The sequence below is a fragment of the Symphalangus syndactylus genome, chromosome 1, assembly GCF_028878055.3.
Source record: "Symphalangus syndactylus isolate Jambi chromosome 1, NHGRI_mSymSyn1-v2.1_pri, whole genome shotgun sequence".
NCBI lineage: Eukaryota > Metazoa > Chordata > Mammalia > Primates > Hylobatidae > Symphalangus > Symphalangus syndactylus.
The window spans coordinates 101,898,533-101,925,269 of record NC_072423.2 but is presented as its reverse complement, the minus strand read 5'-3'; the positions used below and the strand labels follow the sequence as shown (position 1 = coordinate 101,925,269).

Genomic DNA, 26,737 nt, shown 5'->3' with positions numbered 1-26,737 from the left:
TTACAGGCGTGAACCACCGTGCCCAGCCAGCTAATGTTACTCTTAATGATGAAGGACTGCTGCTTCTCCCCTAAGATCAGGAAAAGAAAATGATGTTTGCTTTCACCACTTCTGTTTGACATTGTACTGGAGATTCTAGACAGGTAATCAGTCAAGGAAAAGAAAGGAAATGCATCCAGATTGGAAAGGAAGAGGTAAAACTATCTCTATTTGTAGGTGACATGAACTGGTATATAGAAAATCCTGATGAATCCACTGAAAAGCTATTAGAACAAGTTCTAATAAACAAGTTCAGCAACATTGCAGGGTGCAGATCAATATGCAAAAATCAATTCTATTTCTATGTACTAGCCATGAACATTCTGAAAAGGAAACTAAGATAACAATTCCATTTACAATAGCATCAAAAGGAATAAAATACTTAAAAATAAGTTTAATAAAAGAAGTGCAAAGCTTGTTCTCTAAAAACTACAAAACACTATTGAAAGAAATTAAAGAAGACCTAAATAAATGGTAAGATATCCCATGTTCATGGACTGGAAGTCTTACTATTGTTAAGATGACAATATTCCCCAAATTGATCTACACCTTCAATGCAATTGCTGTTAAAATCTCAGCTGCCTTTTTTACAGAAATTGACAAGCTGAGTCTAAAATTCATATGGGCTGGGCACGGTCTACAGTTACATGGATAAGTAAGGCATGGTCTATAGTGTCTGTGTGACGGAACATTATTCAGCCACAGAAGGAAGGAAATTCCGACACATTCCACAATGTGGATGAGCCTCAAAGACGCTGTGCTTAGGGAAAGAAGCCAGACACAAAAAGCTACATATTGTGTGATCCTGTCCACACATATTGTGTGATCCTGTGTAAAATGTCCAGAACAGGCAAATCCACTGAGTGAGGAAACAGATCTGTGGTTGCCTGAAATCGCATGGGCAGGGAGTGGGGAGTGTGTTTAATGGATGTGGGGTTTCTGCGGGGATGATGAAAATGTTCCAAAATTGATTGCAGTGATGGCTGCACGGTTCTGTGAATACACTAAAAAATACAAATCACTGAATTGAGCAATTTAAATTGGTGAATGGGCTGGGCGCAGTGGCTCATGCCTGTAATCCCAGTACTTTGGGAGGCTGAGGCGGGTGGATCACCTGAGGTCAGGCGTTCAAGACCAGCCTGGCCAACATTGCAACACCCCGTCTCTACTAAAAAGGCAAAAATTAGTGCACGCCTGTAATCCCAGCTACTCGGGAGGCTGAGGCAGGAGAATCGCATGAACTCAGAAGGCGGAGGTTGCAGTGAGCCCAGGTCGTACCACTGCACTCCAGCCTGGGTGACAGAGGGAGACTCCGTCTCAAAAAAAAAAGAAAGAAAGAAAGTAGAAGGAAGTAGATCTGTGGTTGCCTGAAATTGCAGGGGCAGGGAATGGGGAGTGTGTTTAATGGATGTGGGTTTTTGGGGGGGGATAATGAACTTATTGCAAAATTGATTGTGGTGATGACTACACAGTTCTGTGAATACACTAAAAAATACACAGCATTGAGTTGTGCAGTGCGAATTGGTGAATTGTATGATACGTGAATTATATTTTAATAAAGCTATTAAACATTTTTAATGGAAAGGAGGATGTTACAAACATCACATTTAGCAGAAGACAGCTGGCAGACACAGAGCTAGAGGTGAACTAGTGGTTTGCTCTGGGTGGTGGGACCAGAGGTGATTTTTATTGCCTTTTCATTTGGCTACATTTTTCAAAATTTCTTCAATACCCATACATGTATTTGTCAGTTTAGAGGCACATAGCATCACTTTCTCAACCATCTTTTCAGACACATTGGTCCCACCCTCCTGTCTAAATCTTGGCTATTAGCTCATCCTGCTGCCTATCCCTCCCCATTCCTGGCTTCTCTCAACAGGAGGAGTAGCAGGGGGCTTCTGCATCAAAGGCCGGCTTTGGGTAAGTCAGGTCACCACTCTGACCCTCAGAATCCTCTTCCCCACCGTGGGAGCTGTACCTTACTTCCATGACACTCTCTCCCCCGCTTTCCTCCCGCTGCTCTGCTCCTTCTCTCCCGGGGCCTTCCCTTACTGCACCATCCCTCCCTGTCACCCTCCCACCCTCTGGCCTGTCTTCTCACTCCGCAAGCCCTCCTTGGGTGTCTGGCTCCTACGTGGGCAACGCTTACCTCTGTGTGCTGGTGACCTGCAGAGCTTCCAGAACAATGTGTGCAGTGTGGAGCTGACCCCCCTGCCACCCCCAACAGGGGCCACCTGGGCACTGCCCTTCCCAGGCTTCCCTCCTTGTCCCTCAGTGGGGGTCTGAGCACACATGTTCAGCAGATGCTGGATCTGTGCTGGGCTTCTGAGCATCAGAGGCCCCAATGTGCCCCTCCAGGCTTCCTGGTCACCTCCATTGGGCGCAGCAGGAAGCCCCCGGGTTAGGGCAGGGACAGGAGCTCAGATAGAGACAGGCAGTTCAGCAGCTAATGTCCCCACTGTGACAGGTGCTGCTTTCCACCAGTGTGTCTGGGAGCACCTGGTGGTGGGGACACCCAGAGGGGCCCGGGTGGGAGATCCCCACACCTGCTCCCACCTGCACACTGACCTCCTGCCTGTCCCTATGGGGGACTCTAGCCACCTATGTACAACAGAGGGGGAATTAGACTGTGGCCACCCTCTCTAGAACTGCACCCCATTCCTTTCTGCAGCAGGACAGGCTGGCCAAGAGCAACCCATTGTCGAGGTAAGAGGCCAATAGCTGTCGGGCACGGAGCTGGTGGGCGCCAGGCTGGTGGGGCGTGGGGTAAGCCTCTGGGAAGGGGCTGATGAGAGAGCAGCGGGAGGACCAGAGGCGAAGACGAAAGCAGGGCGGGAGTGGGATGGGGACAGCAGCAACAGAGACCCTAACCTGAGCCGCCCTGACCCAGCTCTCTGACCACTGTCTTGGGACAGGTGGGTGCGAGGCGTGAGCAGAGAGGACAGAGGCAGGTGTGGCCGTGGGCAGGGTGGCCTCTCTAAGGTCCCCACGGGTAGTGGGGGATCTGTTTGCAGGACGGAGTCATGGGCAGCCTGGGCCAGCCAGGGAGGCCCTGCCAGTGGGGAAGGAGGTGGCTGCTCCGACGGCTGGGCCAGAGGTGTCCCTGATGTCCGTGGATGGTCCTGGGAACCAAGAAAGCGGCTGCTCTTCCTCCTCCACACAGCTACCTTGGTGAGGGAGACGGGACGGGTCAGGGATGAGGCGAGCGCAGGAAGCCCAGCTCTCAGGCAGGTGAAGGGGGCGGGTCCAGGAGGGGGTGTGAGGCTGGCTGGGAGGCCCCGGGAATGCGCGCGACGGCAGGCCGGCTGCCCACCCGTGCCACCTGCCCTCTCCCCCCGGGCCCTCGGCCCAGCTCCTGGTGGCCGTGAGCTTGTCCCGTAGCTCGGAGATGCTGCTTAGCGGGGCGCCTCGTCATTGGTCGTGCGCCTGCTCAGTCTGGGGCAGGGGCTGGGACAGCGTCTTTAATCCCTGGTGCCGGTGCAGTGCGGGCATTAGGGCAACGTGGAGTGAGTGAAGGGATGGCGCCGTGAGCCCTCAGCGCGGGGAGACACACGCCGGGCCGGGGCGCCAGGAGCGGGGGTGGCGGGGAGGGGAGGGAGAGAAGGTTGATGACGTCAGTGGTTCCAGTTCCGCAGCAGCGGAGGCCGCGGCCGGGACGTGAGACACCAGCTGACGCCCAGAGCCTCACAACCTCTGGACACACATTCTCCCGAGGGCCGGTGCCTGGAAACAAAGGCCACCCCCGCCGGCCGGAAACTTCTAGGCTGGCAATGGAGATGGGACATCCGGTGACCCCCTCTGTATCCTCCTCTCCCCTGGGGTCCTCCAGGAAGGCCTGCGTGATCAATGACCCACTTTGTTTTGCTTTGTTTTTGAGATGGCCTCTTGTTCTGTCTCCCAGGCTGGGGTGCAGTGGTGCGACCTCGGTTCACTGCAACCTCCGCCTCCTGGGTTCAAGCGATTCTCCTGCCCTAGCCTCCCGCATAGCTGGGACTGCAGGTGCGCGCCACCACGTGTGGCTAATTTTTTTTTTTTTTTTTGAGACAGGGTCTCGCTCTGTTGCCCAGGCTGGAGTGCAGTGGCGCTATCTTGGCTCACTGCAAGCGCTGCCTCCCTGGTTCATGCCATTCTCTTCCCCAGTAGCTGGGACTACAGGCGCACTCCACCATGCCTGGTTAATTTTTTTTTTTTGTATTTTGTTTTTTTAGTAGAGATGGGTTTTCACTCTGTTAGCCAGGATGGTCTTGATCTCCTGACCTTGTGATTCGCCCACCTCAGCCTCCCAAAGTGCTGGGATTACAGGCGTGAGCCACCGTTCCAGGCCAATTTTTGTATTTTTAATAGAGTCAGGGTTTCACCATGTTGGCCAGGCTGGTCTTGAACTCCTGACCTCAGGTGATCCGCCTGCCTTGGCCTCCCACAGTGCTGGGATTACAGGTGTGAGCCACCACGCCTGGCCTCAATGACCCACTTGTCCACTGGCCTGCACTTACATCCTCATAGAATCATACAGCACATGGCTTTCTGAGGCCAGATTCTTTCACTTGGCCTAATGTGTTTGAGATTCGCCCACATCTCAGCCACGCTCCCCGGCCCGCTGTGGTCACGGCTGAGTCGTGTTCCCCGTGTGAGTGCACCACAGCCTGTCTGTCCAGTCATCACCCAAGGACAACGGGGTTCTTTCCACTTCTTGGCTGTTACAAATAAAGTGGCTATGAACATTTGCATGCAAGTTGTGTGTGGCTGTAAGTTTTCATTTTTCTTGGGAAAATACCTGTAAGCGGGGTTGTTGGATTGTATGGTAATGGTGTGTTTAATTTTATAAGAAACTGACAGACTGGTTCCCAAAGCATCATTTTGCACTCCCATCTGCAACGTCTGAGAGTTCGAGGTGCTGTGCATCTTCCAAATTTTTGTCATTTTTTTTTTGAGGCAGGGTCTCACTCTGTTGCCCAGGCTAGAGTGTAGTGGCTCTATGGTGGCTCACTGCAGCCTCCATCTCTCTGGTTCAAGCAATTCTCCCACCTCAGCTTCCCAAGGAGCTGGGACTACAAGTGTGGAGTCCTGGTGTGTAGCCATGCCTGGCTATTTTAATTTTTCATAGAGATAGTGTGTTAGGCTGTTCTTGTGTTGCTATAAATACCTGAGACTGGGTAGTTTATTTTAAAAAGAGGTTTAATTGGCTTATGGTTCTGCAGGCTGTAGAGGAAGCATGGCATCCGGAAGCTTCCAACCATGACGGAAGGCAAAGGGGGAGCAGGGGTCTGTTGCGGGAGCAACAGAGACTGGGAGGGGAGGTGCCACACACTTAACCAGATCTCACAAATACTCACCATTGCAAGGACAGCACCAAGCCATGAGGAATCCCCCGCATGACCAAAACATCTCCCAGTAGGCCCCATCTCCAACACTGAAGATTCCATTTCAACATAATGTCTGGGCGGGGACAAATACCCAAACTATATCAGATGGAGTCTTGCTAAGCTGCCCAGGTTGGTCTCAAATTCCCGGGCTCAAGCTATCCTGCCACCTTGGCCTTCCAAAGTGCAGGGAGTACAAGCATGAGCCACTGCACCTGGCAGCTTGTCAACTTCTAAAAAAAAAAGAGAGAGAGAAAATTAAAAAAATCAAATTAAAATTAAACTAATTACTTAGGCCTTGTTAAGTCTCACTCAATATATTGAGAAATGTATAATAGTTTTCTGTGTTCAGGTCTCATGCAAATTCTGATAAATTTACCCCTAGTATTTCGTGGTTTTTAAATTCTCTTTGTAAGTGGTACTGTTTTCATAATTTCAATTTCTAATTGATTGTTAGCACTCAAATAGAATTGACCTTTTTTTGGCTTTGTACCCTGTGGCTTTGGTAAACTTGTTTATTCGTTTTAGTACCAGTTTGTAGCTTAGAATTTTCTGCAGACAATAATGTTATCTTCTTGTTTTTCTTTTTGAGACAGAGTTTCACTCTTGTTGCCCAGGCTGGAGTGCAATGGCACGATCTCGGCTCACTGAAACCTCTGCCTCGTGGGTTCAAGCGATTCACCTGCCTGAGCCTCCTGAGTAGCTAGGATTACAGGTGCCCATCGCCAAGCCCAGCTAATTTTTGTATTTTTAGTAGAGACAGGGTTTCACCAGGTTGGCCAGGCTGGTCTCGAACTCCTGACCTCAGGTGATCTGCCCGCCTTGGCCTCCCAAAGTGCTGGGATTACAGACGTGAGCCACCTTGCCTGGCCATTAATGTTATCTTCTAATGAAGATCACCTAAAATTTCCTTTTCAGCTGGGCACAGTGGCTCACGCCTGTAATCCCAGCACTTTGGTAGGCCGGGGCGGGCAGATCACGAGGTCAGGAGATCGAGACCATCCTGGCTAACACGGTGAAACCCCATCTCTACTAAAAATAAAAAAAATTAGCCAGACATGGTGACGGGCGCCTGTAGTCCCAGCTATTTGGGAGGCTAAGGCAGGAGAATGACGTGAACCTGGGAGGTAGAGCTTGCAGTGAGCCGAGATCGGGCCACTGCACTCCAGCCTGGGTGACAGAGCAAGACTCCGTCTCAAAAATAATATTAATAATAATAAATTTCCTTTTCAACTGGTACAAATTGTGTCTTCCTTGCCTCATTACTTCGGCATGTCCTCTGGCACAACACTGAAATAAGTGATGATGATGGACAACCTTGCCCCGTCCCTGACCCAAGGAAGAGCTTTCAGTTTCTCACCACTGAGCCTGACGTTAGCTGTGTGGGTTTTTGTAGTTTCCCTTTGTTGGGTTGGGAGTGCAGGGTTAGAATAGATTCGAATCTTCTCCTCCTGGTTTACTGAGAGCTTTTGTTGTAAATGAGTGTTGAATTTTGTTGAATGCTTTCCTTGTGTCTGTGGAAATGACCGTGTGGTTTTTCTGTGTCAGTCTGCTAATAGTGAATGACAAATTGATTTTGAAATGTAAAACTAACTTTGCATTCCCGGGTACGTTCCACAAGGTCATATGTGTTCTCTTTACATATTGCTGGAATTGATTTGATGTTTCGTTAAGGGATTTTTGTGTCTAGGCTCCTGAGTGGACTTTAATTTTCTTGTCATGTCCTTGTATGGTTTTGGCACCAGGGTGATGGCGGTTTCACACAGGAGCTGGGAAGTGGCCTGTCTTCTTCTGTGTCTTGGAAGCGTCTGTGTAGCGGGGTGCTTTTCCTCCATTAGTGTTTGGTGGGCTCCACCGGTGAGTCTTGGCCTGGCCTGGACTTCCTTTTTTAATTTTTTTTTTGGGGGGCAGAGTCTCGCTCTGTCGCCCAGGCTGGAGTGCAGTGGTGCGATCTCGGCTCACTGCAAGCTCCGCCTTCTGGGTTCACGCCCTTCTCCTGCCTCAGCCTCCTGAGTAGCTGGGATTATAGGGGCCCGCCATCACGCCCACCTGATTTTTTGTATTTTTAGTAGAGAGGGGGTTTCACCGTGTTAGCCAGGCTGGTCTCAATCTCCTGACCTTGTGATCCGCCTGCCTCGGCCTCCCAAAGTGCTGGGATTACAGACATGAGCCACCGTGCCTGGCCTGGCCTGGATGTCTTTGTGAGACTGGGCCCTTTCCTAACTCCGGCAACAGACCTTCGTGCTCAAGAGCCCTGGCTCCCTTGGGGCTCCTGCTCCCACCTTACACGCGACAGAGGGGGACCGAGGGCTGTGGCATCACAGTCGTGAGCACCTCCTGGCTGGCCACACCCTGGTACACCCTCTCCTGGGGCACCCCAGCACCAGGCCCACTGGAAGGAAGGGCAGTCGTCCTGCTGACCCCCACAAAGATGGAAGCAGGGAGGGTGCGGCGTGCTATCGAGAAGGTGTTGAGTCTAGGGGTTTGTGCAGCACGTTCAAGAGGCGACAGCAGGGCCAAGGGAGGCTGGGAGGACGATTTGAGGATAGGCACTCAGAGGCTGAAGGCTGAGTAGCCTCTCGCGCCTGGAGGACAGGCAGGGGGCCAGAAGAGAGGCCCCAGACTGAGCCCCAGAGGCTACTGATGGCGTAGGCTGCTCAGACACAGACAGGGAAGAAAAGGCCTCAGGGCTGCAGCGAGGGGTGGGAGAGGGATGCAGGCTGGCAAGGAAGTGGGAAGGAAGAAAGCAAGAATTTTGGCCACTGGAGCAGCCGGATGCAAACGGTCAATAGGGCAAAATGCTGCTGAGGATGTCACAAAGGCGCGTCTGACTCTGCTGCAGGCTGGGAGGTCAGGTGACCGTGGCAGCAGAGAGAGAGCATCTCGGGTCAAGTGCCCCTGCCCTCTGGCTGTGGCCTGACACCTTCTCCTGGTCTCCTGCACACCCTCGGCCTCTGTTGGCACCTGGACCAGACCACTCCCAGTCAGCCTCCAGCCAGACCTCACTGCTTGACAGTTTCTCCAGCTGGAGGTCCCAAACAGTCTACATTCAGCTAAAAATGCCTGCTGTCCCCACTCACGGCAGCAGCAGCGGGGGCGGGGGGGGTGCCCTCTGCCTCTGTCCCACGTTCTCAGTCCCCCTCCCCTGCCCCCACTGGCGGGGCCCTGACTGCTCATGCTCAAGAGGCCCCAGAATTGAGTAGGGAGGACCCTTAGTCCACAGCATTTGAAGGGAAGCAGGGCGCGGGGGTGCAGGCCGAGAGTGGACAGGCACTTTGGGGCCCACTCCCTTTCCCCAGCTGGAAATGCAGACAGCCCAAAGAGCAGGAGGGCGCACTGGGAAGACCCCGCAGTTTCCTGAGCTCATACCGGCTTACCAGGGTGGGGAGCGGGCCACGGCCAGCAGCAGTGTGTGGCAGAGCCCGCAGGGGAAACGTTGCCCGCAGACCATACACGGGCAAGATCTGGGACCCCCACTCCTGCAGCGTTCCGGGTCTCCCTCACCTCTCCCCTCCCACCACCTTCTGCAGCACGGGCTTAAGGAAATACCAGTGTTTTTCTGCAAAGAAACAGAGGGTCCGTCCAGGTCTGGCTGCCTCTTCGGCTGCCTGTCTTTAGATCTCCAAAGGCTGCTCCCGGCAGCCCCTGCCCAGCTGCTCAACCTGAAAGAGGGGTCGGTAGCAAGGGCCGGGAGGCGCCAGGGCGCTGCGGCCGGATCCCAGGTGAGTTCCTTGACTCGGCGCCGCGCAGGTCACTGTGCCATAACTGGGAAAACCGCGGCTTCTCCCTCGGGAGCGGAGGCGGAGGGCCACGTCCTCCTTGGGGGTGCACAATCACTGCTTGGACAACGCCCGCGTGCAGCAGCCCCACAGACTCCCATGCAGCCTCCCCCGACACGTGTGCCGCATCCCCGCCCCGCATGCAACACCCGCCCCCTCCAGCGCAGCATGCCCCTCGCTGGCGTGCAGCACCCCCCATGTGTGCAGCACCTCTGCCCCGAATACAGCACCTGTCCCCAGTACAGCACTCCCGCCCCGCATGCAACACTCGCGCCCCTCCAGCGCAGCATCCCCATCCCCCGCGCGTGCAGCACCCCCTCGAGGGGCAGGAAACTCTTTGGGACACCCGGGGTAACGCCCTGCAGGGTAAAACCTCCGTCCAGGGCAGCCATCTGCACCCCCTCGCCATGGGCCCACTGCCCCCGCGCCTTAAGGGCGGGTCGGGCGGTAGCGGGAGCTCTGCTGCCTGGTGGGACAGTACGTGGCAGGCGGCGGGCTGGAGGCTCCCAGGTCCCGGCCTCGCCCTGGCCTCGCCTCGCCCCCTCGAGTCTCCCCGAACGCTCGTAGCGGCGGGGCGGGGTGGGGAGGCGCTGATTGGCCGACGCGGGCACCGTTTGCAGCCGCCGCCGCATCCCGCTGCGTTCGTACAGGCTCGTGTCGGCTCGGCTCCATTGCGCGGCCCGGCTCAGCTCCGCTCCCCTCAGCTCCGCTCGACTCCGCTGTTCGGCTCGGCTGTTCGGCTTGGCTACACTGCTCGGCTGCGCGGCTCGGCTCTGTTCGGCTCGGCTCGGCTGCTGGGCTCGGCTGTTCGGCTCGGCTCGGCTCGGCTCTGTTCGGCTCGACTCGGCTGCTGGGCTCGGCTGTTCGGCTCAGCTGCACGGCTCGGCTCGGCTCGGCTCGGCTCGACTGCGCGGCCGCGGACGGGCGTGCGCTGGGGGCGCGGGGCGCGGGACGCGGGGCGCGGGCCTCGGCGGCGGCGGCGGCGGCGGAAGCCAGGTGCCCCCGCCCGCCCTGTCCTCTCGACGAGGCGGAGGCGTCGCCGCGGGCCAGGCCTCGGACTGCCGCGTGGGAGTGGACGCGGGGGGCGGCGGCGCGGGCGGACGCCGGCGGCGCGGAGCAGCGGGGCCCGCGGGGGCGCCCCGGCCCGGTCGGCGCGCACGGTGCTTGGCGGACGCGGGCGGACGCTGGGCGGCCCCTTCCTGCCCGCGCGCCCGGGCGCCCCTGGCCGGCGCCGGGCCCCGGAGCGATGACATCGACGGGGAAGGACGGCGGCGCGCAGCACGCGCAGTATGTTGGGCCCTACCGGCTGGAGAAGACGCTGGGCAAGGGGCAGACAGGTGCGTGCGGCCGGGGCGGGGGCCGGGGCCGGGGCCGGGGAGGCCGCGCTGGCAGCGCGCTGGGTGGGGGGCGCCCGAGGGAGGCCCCGGCCGCCAAGCCGCAGGCCCAGCCCTGGCCCCGGCCGCGAACAATGGGCGGCCCGTGCGCCCCCGTCCGCTCGTGCGCCCCGGTTCCGCCGCGGACCCCGCAGGCCGCTTGGCTGCGGTCGGCCGGGCGCGGCCCAAGGACACGCGGCGGGGCGCGCAGGCGGACAGGGGCGCACGGGCCGGGCCGGGCCGGCGCCCCTCGGGCCCCGCTGCAGGTGCGCGGCCCGGGCCGCATTGTGCGCCCCAGCGACCGGGCCCATTGTGCCGCGGGAGGAGGGGGCCGCGCGGGCGCCCATCTGCCGTCTGCCGCGGCCGCGCTAATAGGCGTGCTGCCTGAGCAGCTGCGCCCCCGGCGGGCCTTCCACCTCCGCGCGCCGGCCACCGGGGCCTCCGGGCAGGCCGGATCTCCCTCCGCGGTGGGGGCGTGAGATTGCGGGGACCTGCAGAGGGCTGGACAGCGCCTTGCGCTGCTCTGGCTCGGGCTCGGGCGGGCGGAGCGTCTGTGACCAGCATTCCCCCGGGGCAGGGAGAGGCCATTGGTGTTGGGACCAGAAGTGCGTGGGACCTGACCCGTGGAGCGGCCCCGCGGCCTGCCGGTGGAGGGGGCTTCCCGGTGGGGCCTGGCTGTCGTTCTAGGGAACAGGCCGGGTCCCTGCGGGGCCGGACCCAGGCCAGAGGCAAGCCCGGCTACCCTCGCATGTGGCCAACTCTCCCCGTCCCGCTGGGCTTGGCTAGCCCTTCATCTGGTCAGGCGCATTCACAGAGTCGCCTTTGTGGAGGCTGGGGCTCAGCCATTTTCTTTCTTCTCCCAGGACCGGCCTGTCTCTTGGTGTCCCCGAGGTCCCACGGCACTGCCTCTGCCTTCCAATCCGAGAAGTTCCTTAGACCCGGGCAGGCAGGGGTGGAGGGAAGGAGGAGGAGGGCGCTGGTGCAGGGTGGAGGCTCAGCCCCTCACGGCTGCAGAGAGGAGGAGCTGGGAGGTGGCGTTGGGGAAAGAAAGTGGGCCAGGCCCAGGCTCTTGGGGGAGGGCCGTGGCTGTGATGTAACTATGGCAGAGCTGCAGGAAGGGGTTTGGACCGAGGGGTTCAGGGGAGCGGCCTTGCCTTGGGTACACAGCCTTCCGGCACCCGCCACGGCACAGAGGGGCCCCTGGCCACAGGGCAAGGCCTGGGCAGGTGGGGTGGTGCGGTCTGGGTTGGAGAAAGAGGTGGCATTCAGCCCATGTCACCTGAGTTCAAAATTCTTGTCTTTCCCGGAAAGAAAAACTAGTTTGTGAAATCCGTGGTGAAGGAGGGGCCCAGGGCAGCAGGATGCAGGAGTCAGTGAGATAATCCAATTACGGTTCCAATAAAATGTTATTATAAGGAAACATCCGCGTGTAAGTGAAGACACGATGAGTTATGTGCTGTGCGCGGCCTCGGTGGGTAGGGGCTGGTCCCCACTCTTCATGGAGTTTTGCTGGCGGCAGTTAATTACGGGAGGTTTCCACTGTAATTAACAGTAATGAATACAAAAGGATGGGCTGTGTGTGTCTACAACGTGCTGAGAGAGATATTTAGAAAACAGCTCGAGGGGGGGCACAAAGCGGCACCTCTCTCCCAAGTTCTGATGGGCACAGCGCAAGCGTGTCGCCGGGAGGGCCCTGGAGAAGGCCACCATTTCTGTGCGTCTTCCCGTTGCTGCTGCTGAAGGGTCACCAGGAGTTGGGTGGACGTGGGGCCCGGAGTGTGTGTGCTGGGCCACTTGGCACCAGATGCCAGGAGAGCTGCCAGGTCCCAAGCTCAAGAGGGAGATAGGCTTCCTGCCAGGAGACCTCCGTGGGAAAACAGGAGGCTGGGCTTCTGGCAGCCACCACCCGAGGACGGTCTGATCCTGCCGTTGAGAATGCTTCTCCTACCGGGACCTGGCCACAGGGAGCTGTGGAGGCCTTGCTTGGGGGGGCATTGGTGTGGACGTGACCCCAGCCCCTTCCCCGTGTCTGTGGCTGGCAGCTTGGTTTGGCCCTCTCTCTGTTCATCTTCTGTCTCTGCCTGAGTCCTTGGAAGTAGGAGCTGCCCGACTCGAGGTGGCCACTGAGAGGGAGGTGGTCAGTGGCAGTGGCAGTGAGCCTTGTGGTGCCACGAGAGCCCTTCCACCCGGCTGACCCAAGCTGGGGCCTGTTGGACGGTGGGCCAAATATGTGGTCTGAAACCTGCCCTTGGGGAGTCTGGCCATGTGGGGAGGGGAGACCACACAGCCCCCCACCCCGGGGCCTGGAGGACGCCCCTTCTAGACACCGCAGGGTCCGGTCGGCTGTCTTCTTGTGCCTTTCAGCGGGAGCACCCCATGGTCTCACTTGTATGGCGCCTGCCTGTCTTGTTGGGTGTGTGCCTCCTGCAGGGCCGGTGTGGCTGTAGGGTCATCCTTCTGCATGGGGCGTCCTCTGCACAGCTCCCCTCGGTGGCCGTGGGGGTCGCCTCCAGTGGTCCCACTGCCGGTGCCAGGCACCAGGTGAAGCCGTCAGAGCGCTGAGCAGCTGTGGAAGCCTCCTCGCTGGCTGCTCGGTGATTTCTGGCCAAGACTTGGGGGGATGTAGGCTGGGGTCGGGGTAGGAACCCACCTGCAAAGGTGCTGCCCCAGCTTTTCTCGGGGCTGAGAAAGGCTTGTGTAGCCTCATCTGAGCTTGACTCCTGCAGAGATGCCGAGACACAGTCCCTGCCAGCAAGGGCAACCATGGAGGTTGGAGGGCACAGATACTCCGAGTTTGGGGCATGCGGGGCCAGGAGGGTGTGTGGCACGGGCTGAATGGCCCTTGTCCCTGCGCGCCTTTGTCCCTGCGCACCTTTGTCCCTGTGCCCCGTCAGTACACGGAACAGGGCACCTTCTTGCCCAAACCTCGGCTCAGCTCCTGAAACCTGGGAGGCCTGGGAGGGCCCTGTGGGAGGAGCTGGAGAACCTCAGGCCCTTGGAGCTGTTCTTGGGGGCAGGCGGGTGGGCTGCATGGGACAATGAGGGGCCTGCCTTCGGGAATCCTCTGTCTGGGGGGCGGGAGAAAGGAACGTGGCCGGGATAGGGCTCCCTGCGAGGGAGTGAAGGAGATAGGATGAGGGGCTGCCCTGCAGCTCACCTGGCAGTGTTCACTTTCTATGGCATGGGGGAGGTCCCTAGGCTGCCAGGGACCTGGGACATCCCCTCCACGTTCTCAGTGGCCTTTAGGAAGGTTGAGCCCTGGCGGCTGCCAGGGTGGAGAGGGGTCCTGGGATGGGAGGAGCCATTGAAGATGGAACAGGTGAGGGGAGGGAGAGCCTGTGCCTGGGAGGCCCTGGGGGTGACCCCAGGCCCAGAAGCTGGAGGCAGACGTGGAGGGGAAGGAAGCTGGCCTGAGATAGGGTCTGTTTAGAAAGTTGAGCAGGATGGGCAGTGATTGGCTGTGGTGTGCAGGCCCCTGGAGATGGGCCCTGGAGATGGGCTGTGCAGGGCCGAGCCTGGGGAGCGCATGGGCAGACCGGACCTGGCAGCCTCTCCAGCTGTGAAGGTGGACTCAGCGTGGGGTGTCTGCTGCAAGACCCCGGGGATTCTGTGGCCCTCCCCGCATCAGGCCCTGGCCATCTGACCCCAGCTGTTTTGTCAGGGCAGCAGCCGCCTGGGGCTGGGCTGAACCCTTCATCTGCCCTGCACGGGTTTCCACAAGCTCAGGTCTCAGGACGCTGTTCTCAGGGGCGCCGTGCACAGAGCCCGGGGAGCCAGCGTGGTGGGCAGTCCTCCCGTCTGAAGTCTCCCTGCTCCCCTGAAGTCCCTGGAAAGGCCCATTTGGTGTCGCTGGGCGCCATGTCAGTGACTGCGCCAGGGTGGAGGCCTCAAGATGCTGCCCCTGGTGTCTTCCCGCCCTGCATGCCCTCCGCAGGGAGCCCCCTTTCCAGCTGAGAGCTGGCCTTGAGTGTCCCTGTCAGGGCCCTTGGCGCAGAGGTTCCGGGTGGTGAGAACGGCAGTTCCCCTAGGCAGGGGTGGGAGGGTCGTTGGAGGTGGGAGCCCTAGGCCCCTGTCCTGTCCCCACCCACTGTGGCCCTGGGCACCTCAGGTGTGTTTGTCCCTGTTGACATGGGTCTCCCTGCCTTGTCACTGGCAATGGCTGGAAAAGACACACTGGGCAGAGGGCACTGCCCGGCCCTGACCGTGCTGGCCCGGCTCTGCTGAGGTGCGTGCACGTCGTGGATTTCCTGGATGTGGAAGCCTCAAGGCCAGGCTGTGCGCCCGCCCCCAGCTGTGCCAGGGAGGGCTTTCCAGAGTCACCGTGGCTGGCGGCCGCCCCGCCTGCTCCACCATCTGCCCGACCAGGGAGTCGTGTCCAGAACCACTGGGGAATGCAGGGCCTGGGCTGTGATGCGAGGTTGGCCCCTAGGCTTCAAGGGGATCTGTTTCTGGCAGATCTCATGCAGGCCCAGCTGGGGCTACTATCAAGGGTCGTGGCTCCTGCCCACGACCAAAGTTCCAGGGCCTCTGGGTCTCCACCATTGTTGGCTGCCGAGGTGGCCAGGCCCCTTCCTTGCTCTGAGGGTGGCTGGGAGTGTCTTAAGGTTGTCTCTGTGCCAGGTGTGTGTGGACCCCTGTGTCCCCCGCTCCTGGTCCCTCTTCCCTTCCACTCACGTCCCCCACTCCTGGTCCGCCTTCCCTTCCAGCTGCCTCGAGGACTGCGTGGGGCCAGCAAGGCCTGTACTCCAGGACACCAGGGTTGCTCGGACCGGCTCCCGGACCTGGGCCTGAGCGAGCTTTCCTGGTTCTCACTCCCAGAGTCATCTGTGGAGTGACCCCGGGCCCTCTCATCATGGCCTCACCCTGATCCGGCGCTCTGGGTGCCTTGCAGCAGACAGGAGACCCCCTCCAGGCTGGCCTGAGGGCAGGTCAGACCCCAGTCCCTGGGAACAGCCTGAGTGGGCTGCGCCTCCCCGTCGGCCACTGGCGTTCAGGAGGAGCCCTCGGGAAGGTCCCTTCGCCATCATCTGGTGGCACTTGCTTGAGGGTTTCTGTGCCTTCCAGTCCTCACTGGGCACATACTAGCTTCTTTGGGCACCTGGGGAGAGTCAGGCTGTCTCTGAAGTCAGCAGCCCTGCTGGGCAGCCGGCACCAGGAGAGGAGGCGGGCTGGTCCCCATGACTGCCGGCCGCCGGCATCCACCTGTGCAGGGCTGTGCCTAGATGGTGGCACTGTGGGGTGTCACCGTGCAGTTCTGGGCCCTGCCCTCAGCTCTGGACAGCCCACCTGGACCTTGGCCCCTCGGAAGTAGAAGGATCGGGACCTCAGGGCCTCTGTGTGTAGAATGGGGTTTCCCTGAAGCTTGTGCGAGGTTCCAATGGCTGGAAACACCATACTGGGCAGGAGGACGGCAGACCAGCATGTCAGGCCCCTTGGGGCTCACATGGCTGGTCCTCTGTGCTCCCCTGCGCTCTGCAGGAAGTTAACGGCACCCCGCCACCTCCTCTGTGCAGGGCAGCCCCGCTTTCACCTGTAGGGCTGGTGCCTGTGTCAGGCCCAAGCCCCAGGTCCTAGCCCAGGCTGACCGAGCGGCCCGCAGGCCTCCCCAAGGCCCCGCCCCAGGGATGTCCGCCGGGCCAGGCTGCCCTGAGCCAGCTGCCTGGGGCTCTGGACAAGATGGAGGCTGGGCTGGGGCAGAGGCTGCAGGGACAAAGCAGGGATTGTGCCAGGCCGGCTGCCTTTCAGGGCCCGGCCCGCCAGGTCCAGGCCTTGTTCCACCGCCTGTGAGGGGCCAGTGTTCTGGGCCCAGCAGCTGGGAGCCAGGCCCCACCCACAGAGTAGTGCTCCCGAAAGTCCCGCTGTTAAAGAGAAACTCCTCGTTTTCCTGGATGCCTCCGGCTTCCCAGGCTCGTTCTGCCTTCAGTCCCGGGACCCACGGAGGCTGTGGCTGCCCTGCGCTGCTTTGCCCCAGGTGCCTGGGCTGCAGGCTGGGCCTGGCTTCCTCCCTGGACCCTGGAGAGTGACAGCACCACCCCCAGCAGATGGCAAGGTCCCATCGGTTGGCATGTGTCTCTCTGGGCACTGTGCTCCTCGTTGGGTGCCACGTCGTTGGGCTGAGCTTGGGTCCTGTCTGCCCTGGGGGTGCCATCTTGTGAGGACAGAGCTGCCTTTCCTGGGTGGCCATGGCAGCCTGGTGGCACTGGCTGAGGGGAATGGACACTCCTGGGCTGGAGCTGGGCTGGGGTGGGGCTGGGTAGGGCCGGTGGGAGTCCCAGGCACCTTGGCCTGAGGGGGATGGAGGTGCCCAGGGCATTCGCGCCATCATTGCCCACTTGGCTTAAGCTGGAGCCCAGGGCCCTGGAGGGCAGGCTGGCCTTCCCGGCCCCGGGCAGAGGTGGGAGGGCACCTGGACGGCCGCCTGCATGATCCCCGTGATACAGCGGGGATGGCTGTACATCGGGCTGAGTCCAGCTGTGGGTGGTTTGCGGGGGCACAGGGAGCCTGCCTGGCCAGGAATGTGGCCTCTGCGGGTGGCTTGGCCTGGGAGCCCCTGGGGAACCCCTTGTATGGGAGAAGGGGTCAGGATAGGGGCTGAGGGGCAGTGCCTGGTGGCCCTCCATGCTGAGGGAAAGCCCCTCTTCACAGCTGGCATCAGGCCCTGTGTCCTCGGCACCCTGAATCAGCTGCAGGGCCAGCTGCTGCCTGAGCTGCCTGGTTGGGACTGGCCTGGGCCCCTGATTGGCTGCTTCACTGGGCGGGAGTGACGTCGCTGCCCTGGGTCCGAGAGTTATCTTGTGCGGACGGAGGTAATAGGTGTGGTACCCGCCCCGGGAAGGGTGGTGGCCAGGGTGGCCATGTCAGGTGCCTTGGCCCTGCCCCCTGGGGGTACAGGGGGTGGAGAGGCAGCCCCAAAGCTGGGTTCTCAGAGACCTGGGGTGGTCAGATGGGGGCTCATGCAGCTGCCCCCTGTGCAGCCCCTTGGTGCCATTAACTTCCTGCAGAGTGCAGGGCAGCACAGACGGCCAGCCCGGCCGGGGGCCAGAGGTTGCCCTCCCACACAAGCTCCGAGGGGTCTAGGCAGGAGGCGGTGGCCCCAGTCCACAGAGGCCAGGGCAGCCCCTTCCCCAGGGTTAGGCTGCAGGCCCTGCTGTGGTGGCTTCAGGAGCCCTGGTCCCCACGCTCAAGCTTCCCCCCTGCTCATCTGTGATGGGGCCTGAGTGTACCTATGTCCTTGGTAGGCACCAGGAGATGCATGGGGTCCCCTGGAGCCTGGAGCCCCCCAGCCCCTCCGCCTGCCTTTGGTATCTGGGGCGGAGACTGGCCCTTGGCACCCGCGGCCGTCCCTGGCTTTCATGCTGCGCCGTCCTGGGTCTTTGGGTCCCTCTGCCAGCCCCATGGTGACTTCTTGCACACAGAGTTTGCAGGGGGGCTGCGGAATGACTCCGTCCCTTCCACAGCACACAGGTACCTCTAGCCACCAAGGAGCTGGGAAGGCAGCCCCACCCCAGGCCAGGGCCATAGAGCTGTTGTGACTGGCGGTCTCTGGCCAGGACGTTCCTGTGCTGTCTGTTGTGGGCAGGCCCCCCAGGGCAGGGCCACCTCCAGGGTACTTGGTTCCAGACGCTGGCTGAGTGGTCACTTGTGTCCACACTGCAGTTTCCCTATCTGTGAAGTGGCTTGGACAGGATGGTGGGATGGTGCCAGGGGGTTGCGCCTGCTGGGACTGAGCCCAGGGCCTGGCCCTGCCGCTGGGGCCAGCGTCAGCCTCAGGACAGAGCTGAGGAGGGGAGATGGCTTGTGGGCCAGGATGCCCGAGGGTGGGGAGAAGCAGCTCAGACGGCATCACTGTGTTGCCCTCCCCCAGCTGATGAGATTTTTGTGGAGCTCTTTCTGCTGGGGACAATGAGGGGAGCCGTGAGCTGTGAGCTGTGATAGGGATTGTGGCAAGGCCGGGCCGGTCAGCTGGGAATGCCAGGGCTGCACAGTCCCTCGGGGCTCAAACTGGCGGCTGCCCCCCCAGGGCTCTGAGCTAGTGAGGAGCTTGTCCTGCCCGTCCCTCTGCTGCCACAGTGACCCCGGACACATCCCATGTCGCCTGCTGTGGCCCTGCCTTCTGCCTGGTGGGCATGGGGGATTTGGGGTGCAGGGGAGCAGTGAGTTCTGGGCCTGACCAAATTCCCCGGTGCCGTCGGTCCCAGCCTCCTTCTTCCTTGGCACCCTGGGGTGTGTGGTGGCTGAGCCCCAGCTCTGTGGTTCCCGAGGCTTTTCTGGGGTGGAGGCCTCGCTGCAGGTCCTGGCGTTTTCACACGGGAGCAGAGGAGAATGCCTCAAGCCTGGCGAGCACCGCTCGTAGCCGCCAGCAATATCCCCCGCCTCCGTTACGCAGAAATAGTCCCAGGCACCGTTTATTGTCAACATTTGGTCTGCACATATAACAGAGAAACTCTTGAAAACCAAAGGGCCGTTATCACCCTGAGAAATTAGCACTGATTTCTAGAAACCGGCAGGAAGCCAGTCAGATGCTGGGATTTTAACTTTAAAAGAACATTTCCCAGCCCAGTCTCCCTGCAGGAGGGAGTGGGCAGGTGCTGGGCTCTGCGTGGGGCCGTGGACTCAGTCTCCTGCCCCCTCCATGGCTGGGGGCTGTTCCCAGGCGCCCCGAGCCTCAGCTTTCCCCGGAGGCTGGGCATGGGGTGGGCCTGGGCTCTGCATCTCTCAGGAGTTTCCAGGTGATGCTGACGCTGGTTGGGGGACCCCACTTGGAGAGCTGGGGTGGCGGTGGCCTCCTCTTCCATAACCCCTGACCCTGGGCAGTGGCCTCCTCTTCCATAACCCCTGACCCTGGGCGGTGGCCTCCTCTTCCATAACCCCTGACCCTGTATGGCGGCCGTGGGTACCATCTTCCACCCGTCCACATCCTTCCTGGGCACCGCCAGCACCAAGCCAGGCATGGAGCCAGCAAAACACCCTGCCCACCTCGGGACACGCATTCTGGAACGTTCACTGTGTGTCACACATGTGCAGGTGGTCTCGGGGGGGCAGATGCCACGTGGGAGGAGTAGGCCCCCATCAGCTCTGTTCTCCGTTGTGGTCAGCGGGGGGCAGGTAGTGGAGGACCTGCTGGCTCTGCCTGGGCCCTGCGGCCACCCACCCCCGACGCTCTGGCCCTGGGAGGGGTGCAGTTGAGGAGCCGGCCCAGGACTGGGGCCCTTCCCGTCTAGCCATGGCCCTCTCCAGGCTCCTCGTGCTGGGACCTGCTCCTGTGGCATCTGCTCCTCTGGCTCAGCGGCTGCCGGCAGCGGGGCTGTGTGACCCTCCTCCCTTCCATCCCTGCTGGTGCCCAGCTCCCAGCCTGGCCTCAATGCGGGGCATGAGGGCTTATTTCATTCAGGCCACATGAGTGTCAGGACAGCCACCGTCGGGCAGCAGGGAGGACGAGCAGACAAAACAGTGGCGGAGCCGGTCACAGAGCTGCATGGGGCAGGGGACGCCCTGTCCACTCCGCAGGCCTCTAGGCTCCTGTCTTCACGGAGTTCCCCTGCCGAGGCACCTGGCCTGTGTCCTCAGCACCCGCCCCCCGAATCACACCTCACCCGTGAGCAGCTGATGCACGGCTACCCTTACGTGTCTGTATTTTGGGATTTCCTGCCCGGTGTCTGTGAGTCAGGGCTCACGCCCAGGGTATGGGTGCTCTCCCGGATGTGTCTATGTCTCACGGTGAGTCTGTCTGCCCGGGATTGTCACAACCTGGAAGAATAGGTCGCTCTTCCAGTCCCCCACCTTCCTGCACTGTCCGGGGCGCTCAGGAGCCCCTGGGACCATCGTACCCCGGAGTATGTTCCTGGAGCAGGGAGACGTCACTCCTGGGCCAGCAGCCCCGCCTCCTGCAGGCTGCACAGAGCCCCTTTGGGCCCACGGCAACCACCGGTGCAGCCCCTGCCCGTCCTCTCTGGTCTCCAGGGAAGGCGGCAGTGGCCGTGGGTGGTATGGAAGCTCCTGCTCTGCTGCGGACTGTGGGGACACAGCAGGGAGTTCGCCGACTTTGAGGAGGAGGAAAGGACCTTGCGCCCTGTTGGGGAGGCGGAGAGGCCCCAGGGAGCTGTCCAGCGCCAGCCGTGCTGAAGTCTGCAGCTTCCGCCTCCTGCGAGGGCGCCTGCCTTGGCGCTGGGTCCTCACAGCCCAGCTGCAGCTGGAAAGAGATGTGTGAGGCCCGGTGATTTTTGGCAAGATCCCAAACTTGTCCTCAGCTGTGGGTCTCTGGTTCTGTGCTGAGGAGGGGCAGGAGGAAACCAAATGTGCTCGGTGCCTCCTGCTGGCCAGTCCCCCAGCCCTGTGCCCTGAGCAGACCCGCAGGCCCCACCCCTCGTGCCCCGCCAGGGCCTCGCTGTCTTTAACTTGCAGGGGAGAGGGAGGGCCAGGGCCCGGCAGAGCTGAGGGTGCCCCTGCGTGTGGGTGCCGGAGAGCAGGCATAGAGCAGCCTGGGGAAGGCTGGGGGGCCTGGCCTTGCGCTCTCCAGAGGTGGTGGGTGTCAGGGCTCCCCGAGGCGGGGCAGGCACAACAGGCTGTGGTGGGGTCTGGTCCATGTCCCCTGGAGCTCACTCCTGGGAGCCCTTTGTGACAAACTCCTCCAAGTCACCTTGTTTCAGGGCTCATGTGGCCTGAGGGTAGGTGACTTGCAGGAGTTTGAGGTGGCCTTGGGGGCAGATGGGCGTGGGCGGAGGAGCTACTGCTGCAAACCCAGCTCCAGGCTGCCCCCACCTGAGCTTTGTCCATGCCTGAGCCCCGCCTCCTGGGAGGAGCATCACGGAGGGTGTATGTAACTCTCTGGCTGCCCCATCCTCCTCCGCGGACTTGCCCCTCAGGCCAGCCCAGCCAGCCTTCCTGACTCTTCCTGGCGGGTGAGGGGCAGCGTCTCCCTGGAGGTCCCCACACACAGGAGAGGGTCCTCTAGGGCCTCCTCTGATCCTGCCTGGGCACTGGTGGAGGGCCAGGACTCAGGAGACCAGGACAGAAAATGCCACTCAGGCCCACAGCCTGTCACTCAGGGACAGAGGGTCTCCTGCCAAAGGGAGAGGGAGTGGAGTGGGGGGCAGCTGACGCCTAGGGAGGGAACAGGCCTCGGGAGCCCAGCCCCCAGGAGAGGAGGCGGGAGGGGTGCTGAGCTTGGCAGAGTGAGGGACTGCGATTGCCTCTGAGGAGACAGAGGGCTCAGATCAGCTTGGAGGTTTGTTGACCCTAAACCCCAAATCCCTGGGGATTTGTGACTAATCGTAAAGTGCACAGATGAGCGCCATCTCCAGCAAAAGCCAGAGCGGCCGAGGGCGTTTGCAGATGGTGTGGGTGGGAGGATGGGCGGGGCCCGCCAGGGCCACCACGGGGGAGGTGCCTGGCTGCAGGCCTCTGCCGGGCCCCTCACCCAGGGGGTGTTGAGTCCCCCATCCCACAGCTTGCCTGTGGGGTCAGCTGGCATGGGGCCTCATCCTCAGGGAGCCTGTGTCACGCTACCCTTCCCCTGGGGCAGTGCCCTTGTCACTGCCTGCTGTGACCAGACCAGCCAGCCTTTCCTGCTGGAGGGAACGTGGCAGTCGTCCCCCAGCCCAGGATGGAGGCTGCTGTGTGTGGCAGAGCATGTGAGGCGGCCACCCCTCACCCCAGGCCACGGCATCACTGGCTCACCAGTCACTGTGGGGTCCTCCCCACCAGGGCTACCCTGCTGGTGCCCCTGCTGGTGCTGGGGGTTGGAGCTGAAGGCTGCTCTCGGGCCCAGGGGCCCTGCTCTCCTGGCCTCAGCCCCCTCTCTGCTCCTTCCACTCAGGAGGCCACGAAACTGGCAGGCTCATGGGATGGGCAGGGGCAGTGGAGGAGGGGCCCAGGCGGTTGGAGCTATTTGTGTGAAAGGGGGATAATTGACACCCCACCTCTGACAGTGTGTCCTGAGCTCCCGTCACTCCAGTTCGGTGGCGTCTGGCAATGCTCTTAGGTCCCTCACCTGCTGGTGCTGGGTGACAGTCCTGTTGTGGCACCTGGTGCACTGATGGTCGCCTGTGGACCCCATGCTGGTGAGACAGAAGTGGGCTCTGTTCTGGGCTGTGTGGCTCCTGGTGGCGTTGGATAAACCAGGCCCCCACAGGGCCTGTGCTGAGGGTGACCTGGGAGCGTCCAGGCTTCTCTGGGGGAAACACGTTGAGCGCTTACCCACGTGGGAAGGCGGCCGGGCTCCAGGCCTCACTGCCCAGCTTGGGGCGGTGGCATCACGGGAGTTGGGATAGGAGGCGGGCAGCGGACTTCGTCAGGTGGGGCGAACGGGGTAAGCCTGGCTTGGAGTTGTACCCAAGCCCCTACCCCTCTCCTGGGATTCGTTCACCTGCTGGGAGACCTTCCAGGGCGCTTGGCCTCTTTAGGTCTGTCTGGGCTTTCCTTAGAGGGGCCTGCCTAGCTCCGCTTGGATTCTGGGGCTGTGATGGGTGTCCCGGCTCCCTCCCACCCGTTTTCCTACCCCTCCAAGTCAGGTGGCAGCTGCAGGTCAGGGACTGACTCGCTTTGACCAGTGAAGTGTGAGCAGAATTCACATCTGTCTGGGTGAAAGCTTTCAGAGCCAGCACCCTCTCCCCTGTCCCACAGAAGCCAGTGTGGGTACACAGTGCCTCCAGCCTGGCCCCGAGAGGTTGGAGACTCAGCCCTGCGGCCATCCTTTGATTGCTCCCTGCCCCAGCTGCCTGCAGGTGCCACGGGATCCGGGCGCGGAGAGCTGGCTCCCTGCCCAGGGCCTCACTCCTCTGTGTTCCCCTCCTGTCTCTGGGCCCCGTGTCCTTGATGCCGCCCCTTTTCCTGACCCTGCTTTCCTGTCACGTCCCCTCTTCAGGGGAGTGGCCACGGGAGGAGGCCGTCGTCCAGCCAGCCCTCCCCCTGCCTCAGCCTCCCAGGACAGACGTCCCTTTGGCCAAGAGTTGCACCTGCCTCTGATCCTTGCCCTTGCTCTGTCTTCCCCTCCGTCCCTGTCCGAGCACCCAGAGAAGGTTGGGGTGGGGAAGGGTCCTCGGGGGAGACCATCTGCATGGCCCCTCCCTGGATGCCACAGAGCACCGGCCTCGGGAGGGCAGAGGGGGCACCCCGGAGGTGGATGCCCTGCCCTGGTTCCTGATGTGGCCCCTGCCTCCAAGACCACAAGGCACTCAGGGACAGATGCTAATGTTTGGGAGGGCAGGAGCAACAGATGTGGGCGTGCAGCCCCTGCCTCTCCCATCTCTGCCCTTCCCGCAAGCCGCCTGCTACCCACTGCCCGCTAAGCAGCTCTATTCTTACCGTGCCCTGGAGATTACTGCTGCAGCGGCTCCTCTGGGACAGGCAGGCTTGCCGGGTTGGGGGCAGGGCTCAGCACTCCTGCCCTGTGGGAGGGTGGCCGCAGGGCCCTGCGTGGAGTCCCTCCCCAGCCCTCGCTGCTCCTGTGTCCTGGCACAAAGCCCCCAAGGTGTGGCAGGCAGGCGGGCGTGCAGGCCTCCGTCTCTGGTGGTCTAGGGGGTTGTGGAGGGGGCTCTCTGAGGGGTGTGGGCCTCCATCTCTGGTGGTCTAGGGGGTTGTGGGGGGTGCTCTCTGAGGGGCCTGAGCAGCCTCCAGCCCCTCCCCAGGGAGGTCAGTCGCCCTGGGAGGGGGCTTGGGAGCGGCCCGGGCCAGGCTGCCTCATCCACAGCCCTGGGCCAGTCAGTGGGGCAGGGAGTATGGACACTGCCCTCCTAGCCCTATGCCCAGGACCCTCCACCTCTCCCCACTCGGGACAGGAGCTGACGTTGCTCCTGGAGCCCTGCGTGCCAGCTGGGGTGGGAAGTGTGTGCATCTGTGTGTGTATGTGTGTGTGGTGTGTCTGCATTTGCAGGTGTGTGCGTGCGTGCCCACCTGTGTGTGCAGGTGCCAGCCTTGCCCAGCCTTCCCCCGGTGGCTCGTGAAGCTCAGGATGGCTGGGGGAGCTGGTGGCAGCTCCACCTTGTGATAGATGAGAAGTTGGGATCCTAGGGCTTGCCTGCAGCCAGCACCCCACAGTTACAGGCAGCGAGCTGCCAGCCCCAGCCCCTTCATCTAGGAAAACACGCCCTGTCCTGCCCAGGGGTCTGGGATGGGGGACTGACCAGCGGCGCCAGCTGCCCCCAAGGGCACAGGCTTGGCCATTGACCTTTGCTCCCCAGCTTTGAGGAGCCAGGGTTGAGCCAGGAAGATGGGTGCGGAGCTGTTGGGCTCGGGGCAGCCTGAAGATTGTGCTCTGTGCCGAGGTGGTGAGGTCCATCCTTTCCTGAGTGTGGCCCCAGCCAGCGGCCCGCATCTCCAGCGCCTGGTCCTTCCCAACTGCCTGTGTGGCAGTGACCCCATCCAGCCCCTGCTCCTTGGCCCCGCAGGCCCCACACCCTTTGCAGAGTGACCGGCCCAGCCCCAGGCGCCCCTTCTGTCCGTGTCAGACCCTGGTCCGTACCTGTGCCATTCCATCCCCAGCCTTCCCAGACCCCCACAAGCCCCCACAGGCTCCTAAACCCACCCAAGATACGGAGACAGGACCCTCCCGACTCTGTCCCAGCTCCTCACCCTCTTTGTTGCCCACACCCCTGCCAAGGTCACGGTGTCCCTCGGCCAGCAGCTCCTCCTGCCTGGCCTTCTCCTCCTCCTGCCTGGCCTTCCTCTCCCTGCCCAGCCACCAGAGGCCCCTTCTTCGGAGATAAACTGGGCTGGGTGCGATGGCTCATGCCTGTAATCCCAGCACTTTGGGAGGCCGAGGCAGCGGATCACAAGGTCAGGAGATGGAGACCATCCTGGCTAACACGGTGAAACCCTGTCTCTACTAAAAATACAAAACAAAAACAAAAATTAGCCGGGCATGGTGGCGAGTGCCTGCAGTCCCAGCTACTGGGGAGGCTGAGGCGGGAGAGTGGTGTGAACCCGGGAGGCGGAGCTTGCAGTGAGCTGAGATCTTGCCACTGCACTCCAGCCTGGGTGATAGAGCTAGACTCTGTCTCAAAAAAAAAAAAAAAAAAAGATAAACTGAGCCACACCTGGGCTGTCCCTGTCACTCAGGACCCCAGAGAGCTCAGCAAATTGCATGGGGTGGGGAGCGGAGCTGGTATTTGGCGACACAGGAGGGCAGGGCCCAAACCCCTACAGAGGATGCCAGCAAGCCCCAGGCTCTCAGGATGGGCCATACGGGGCTGGCATGAGGAGGCCTGCAGAGGCCAGGACAGCTGTGTGTCCAGCACTTGGCCCCCTGCTGGCTGTGCTGCTGGAGGGTGCGGGGGTGGGCCTGTCCCTGGGCCACATCCTAGGGCCTGGGGAGGGGCTGGCGGAGTGTCAGCCTGCAGCTTGGAAAAGAGGAGTCCAGGCATCTGCTCCCTCCACAAGGTGCACGCATGTGTGTGCATGTCTCTGTGCAGGTTTGTGTGCGCCTGCATACCTTTGTGTGTGTGTGCATCTGTGTGTGTGTGTGTGTGTGTCTGCGTCTGTGTGTGTGTGTGTGTCTGCGTCTGTGTGTGTGTGTGTCTGTGTGCGTCTGTGTGTGTGTGGCGTGTCTGCATGTGCAAGTGTGTGCGTGTGTGCCTACCTGTGCATGCAAACGTGTGCACATGCATGTGTGTGCAGGTCTGTGCATCCTTGTCTGCCTGCACCTAGGATGACAGGTGGAGGCTCCTGGGGTTTCCCAGGGAAGGGGGTCCCAACGTCACCACAGCAACTTGGTAGCAGTACCCTGGGCTGCTGAGGGTGGGGCCTGGCAGGTGCAGAGTGGAGGGAGCTGGAGGCCCTGGAGGAGGCTGCTGTGGTGGCTGCGGTGTCTGTGTGGGCCCCCCACATCTGCTGTCTCCTTCCCACCCCAGCCCTCTCTGAGTGTGGTGTGGGTCACCGGCTCTGACTGGCTCCCGCTGGCCACCTCTGCTGTGTCCACTACAGCCCCACTGCCTGCAGAGGGCCCTGCTGCCCCCTGTGCCCTCTGGCTACACCGTGGTGTCCACACAGGAAGTGTGTTCCTGGTCCACTTGGGGGGCTTCTCACATTGGACCCTTGGCCACAGTGTCACCCTCGTCTTCCTGCACGAGCCTCCTCTCCGAGGCGCTTATTTCTGCCGCCTGCCCTGTATGACCTTCAAGGAAATTGCTGACCCCCAGGAGACCCCCTCCTTCATGGGGTGCCTCAGGCCCCACTTCTGCAGGGGTTCTAG

General features: G+C 61.2%; 1 protein-coding gene across 7 annotated transcripts in view; it reads left to right on the top strand.

Moving 5' to 3' along the window:
* Positions 1-10,071: 10,071 nt before the first annotated feature.
* BRSK2 (BR serine/threonine kinase 2) overlaps positions 10,072-26,737 on the top strand; it is a 66,721-nt gene continuing 50,055 nt past the window's right edge. For 3 of the 7 annotated variants that reach the window (XR_008656648.2, XR_008656647.2, XM_055272344.2), the window contains exon 1: positions 10,124-10,515. Coding sequence is in view for 5 of the 7 variants with exons in the window: in XM_055272344.2 (XP_055128319.1) it covers positions 10,425-10,515 (91 nt within the window). In the remaining 2 variants the exon portion in view is untranslated. Of the gene's footprint in view, positions 10,516-26,737 lie in introns of all 7 variants that reach the window. The other 4 variants (XM_055272333.2, XM_055272307.2, XM_055272314.2 and 1 more) reach the window with 2 other exon arrangements.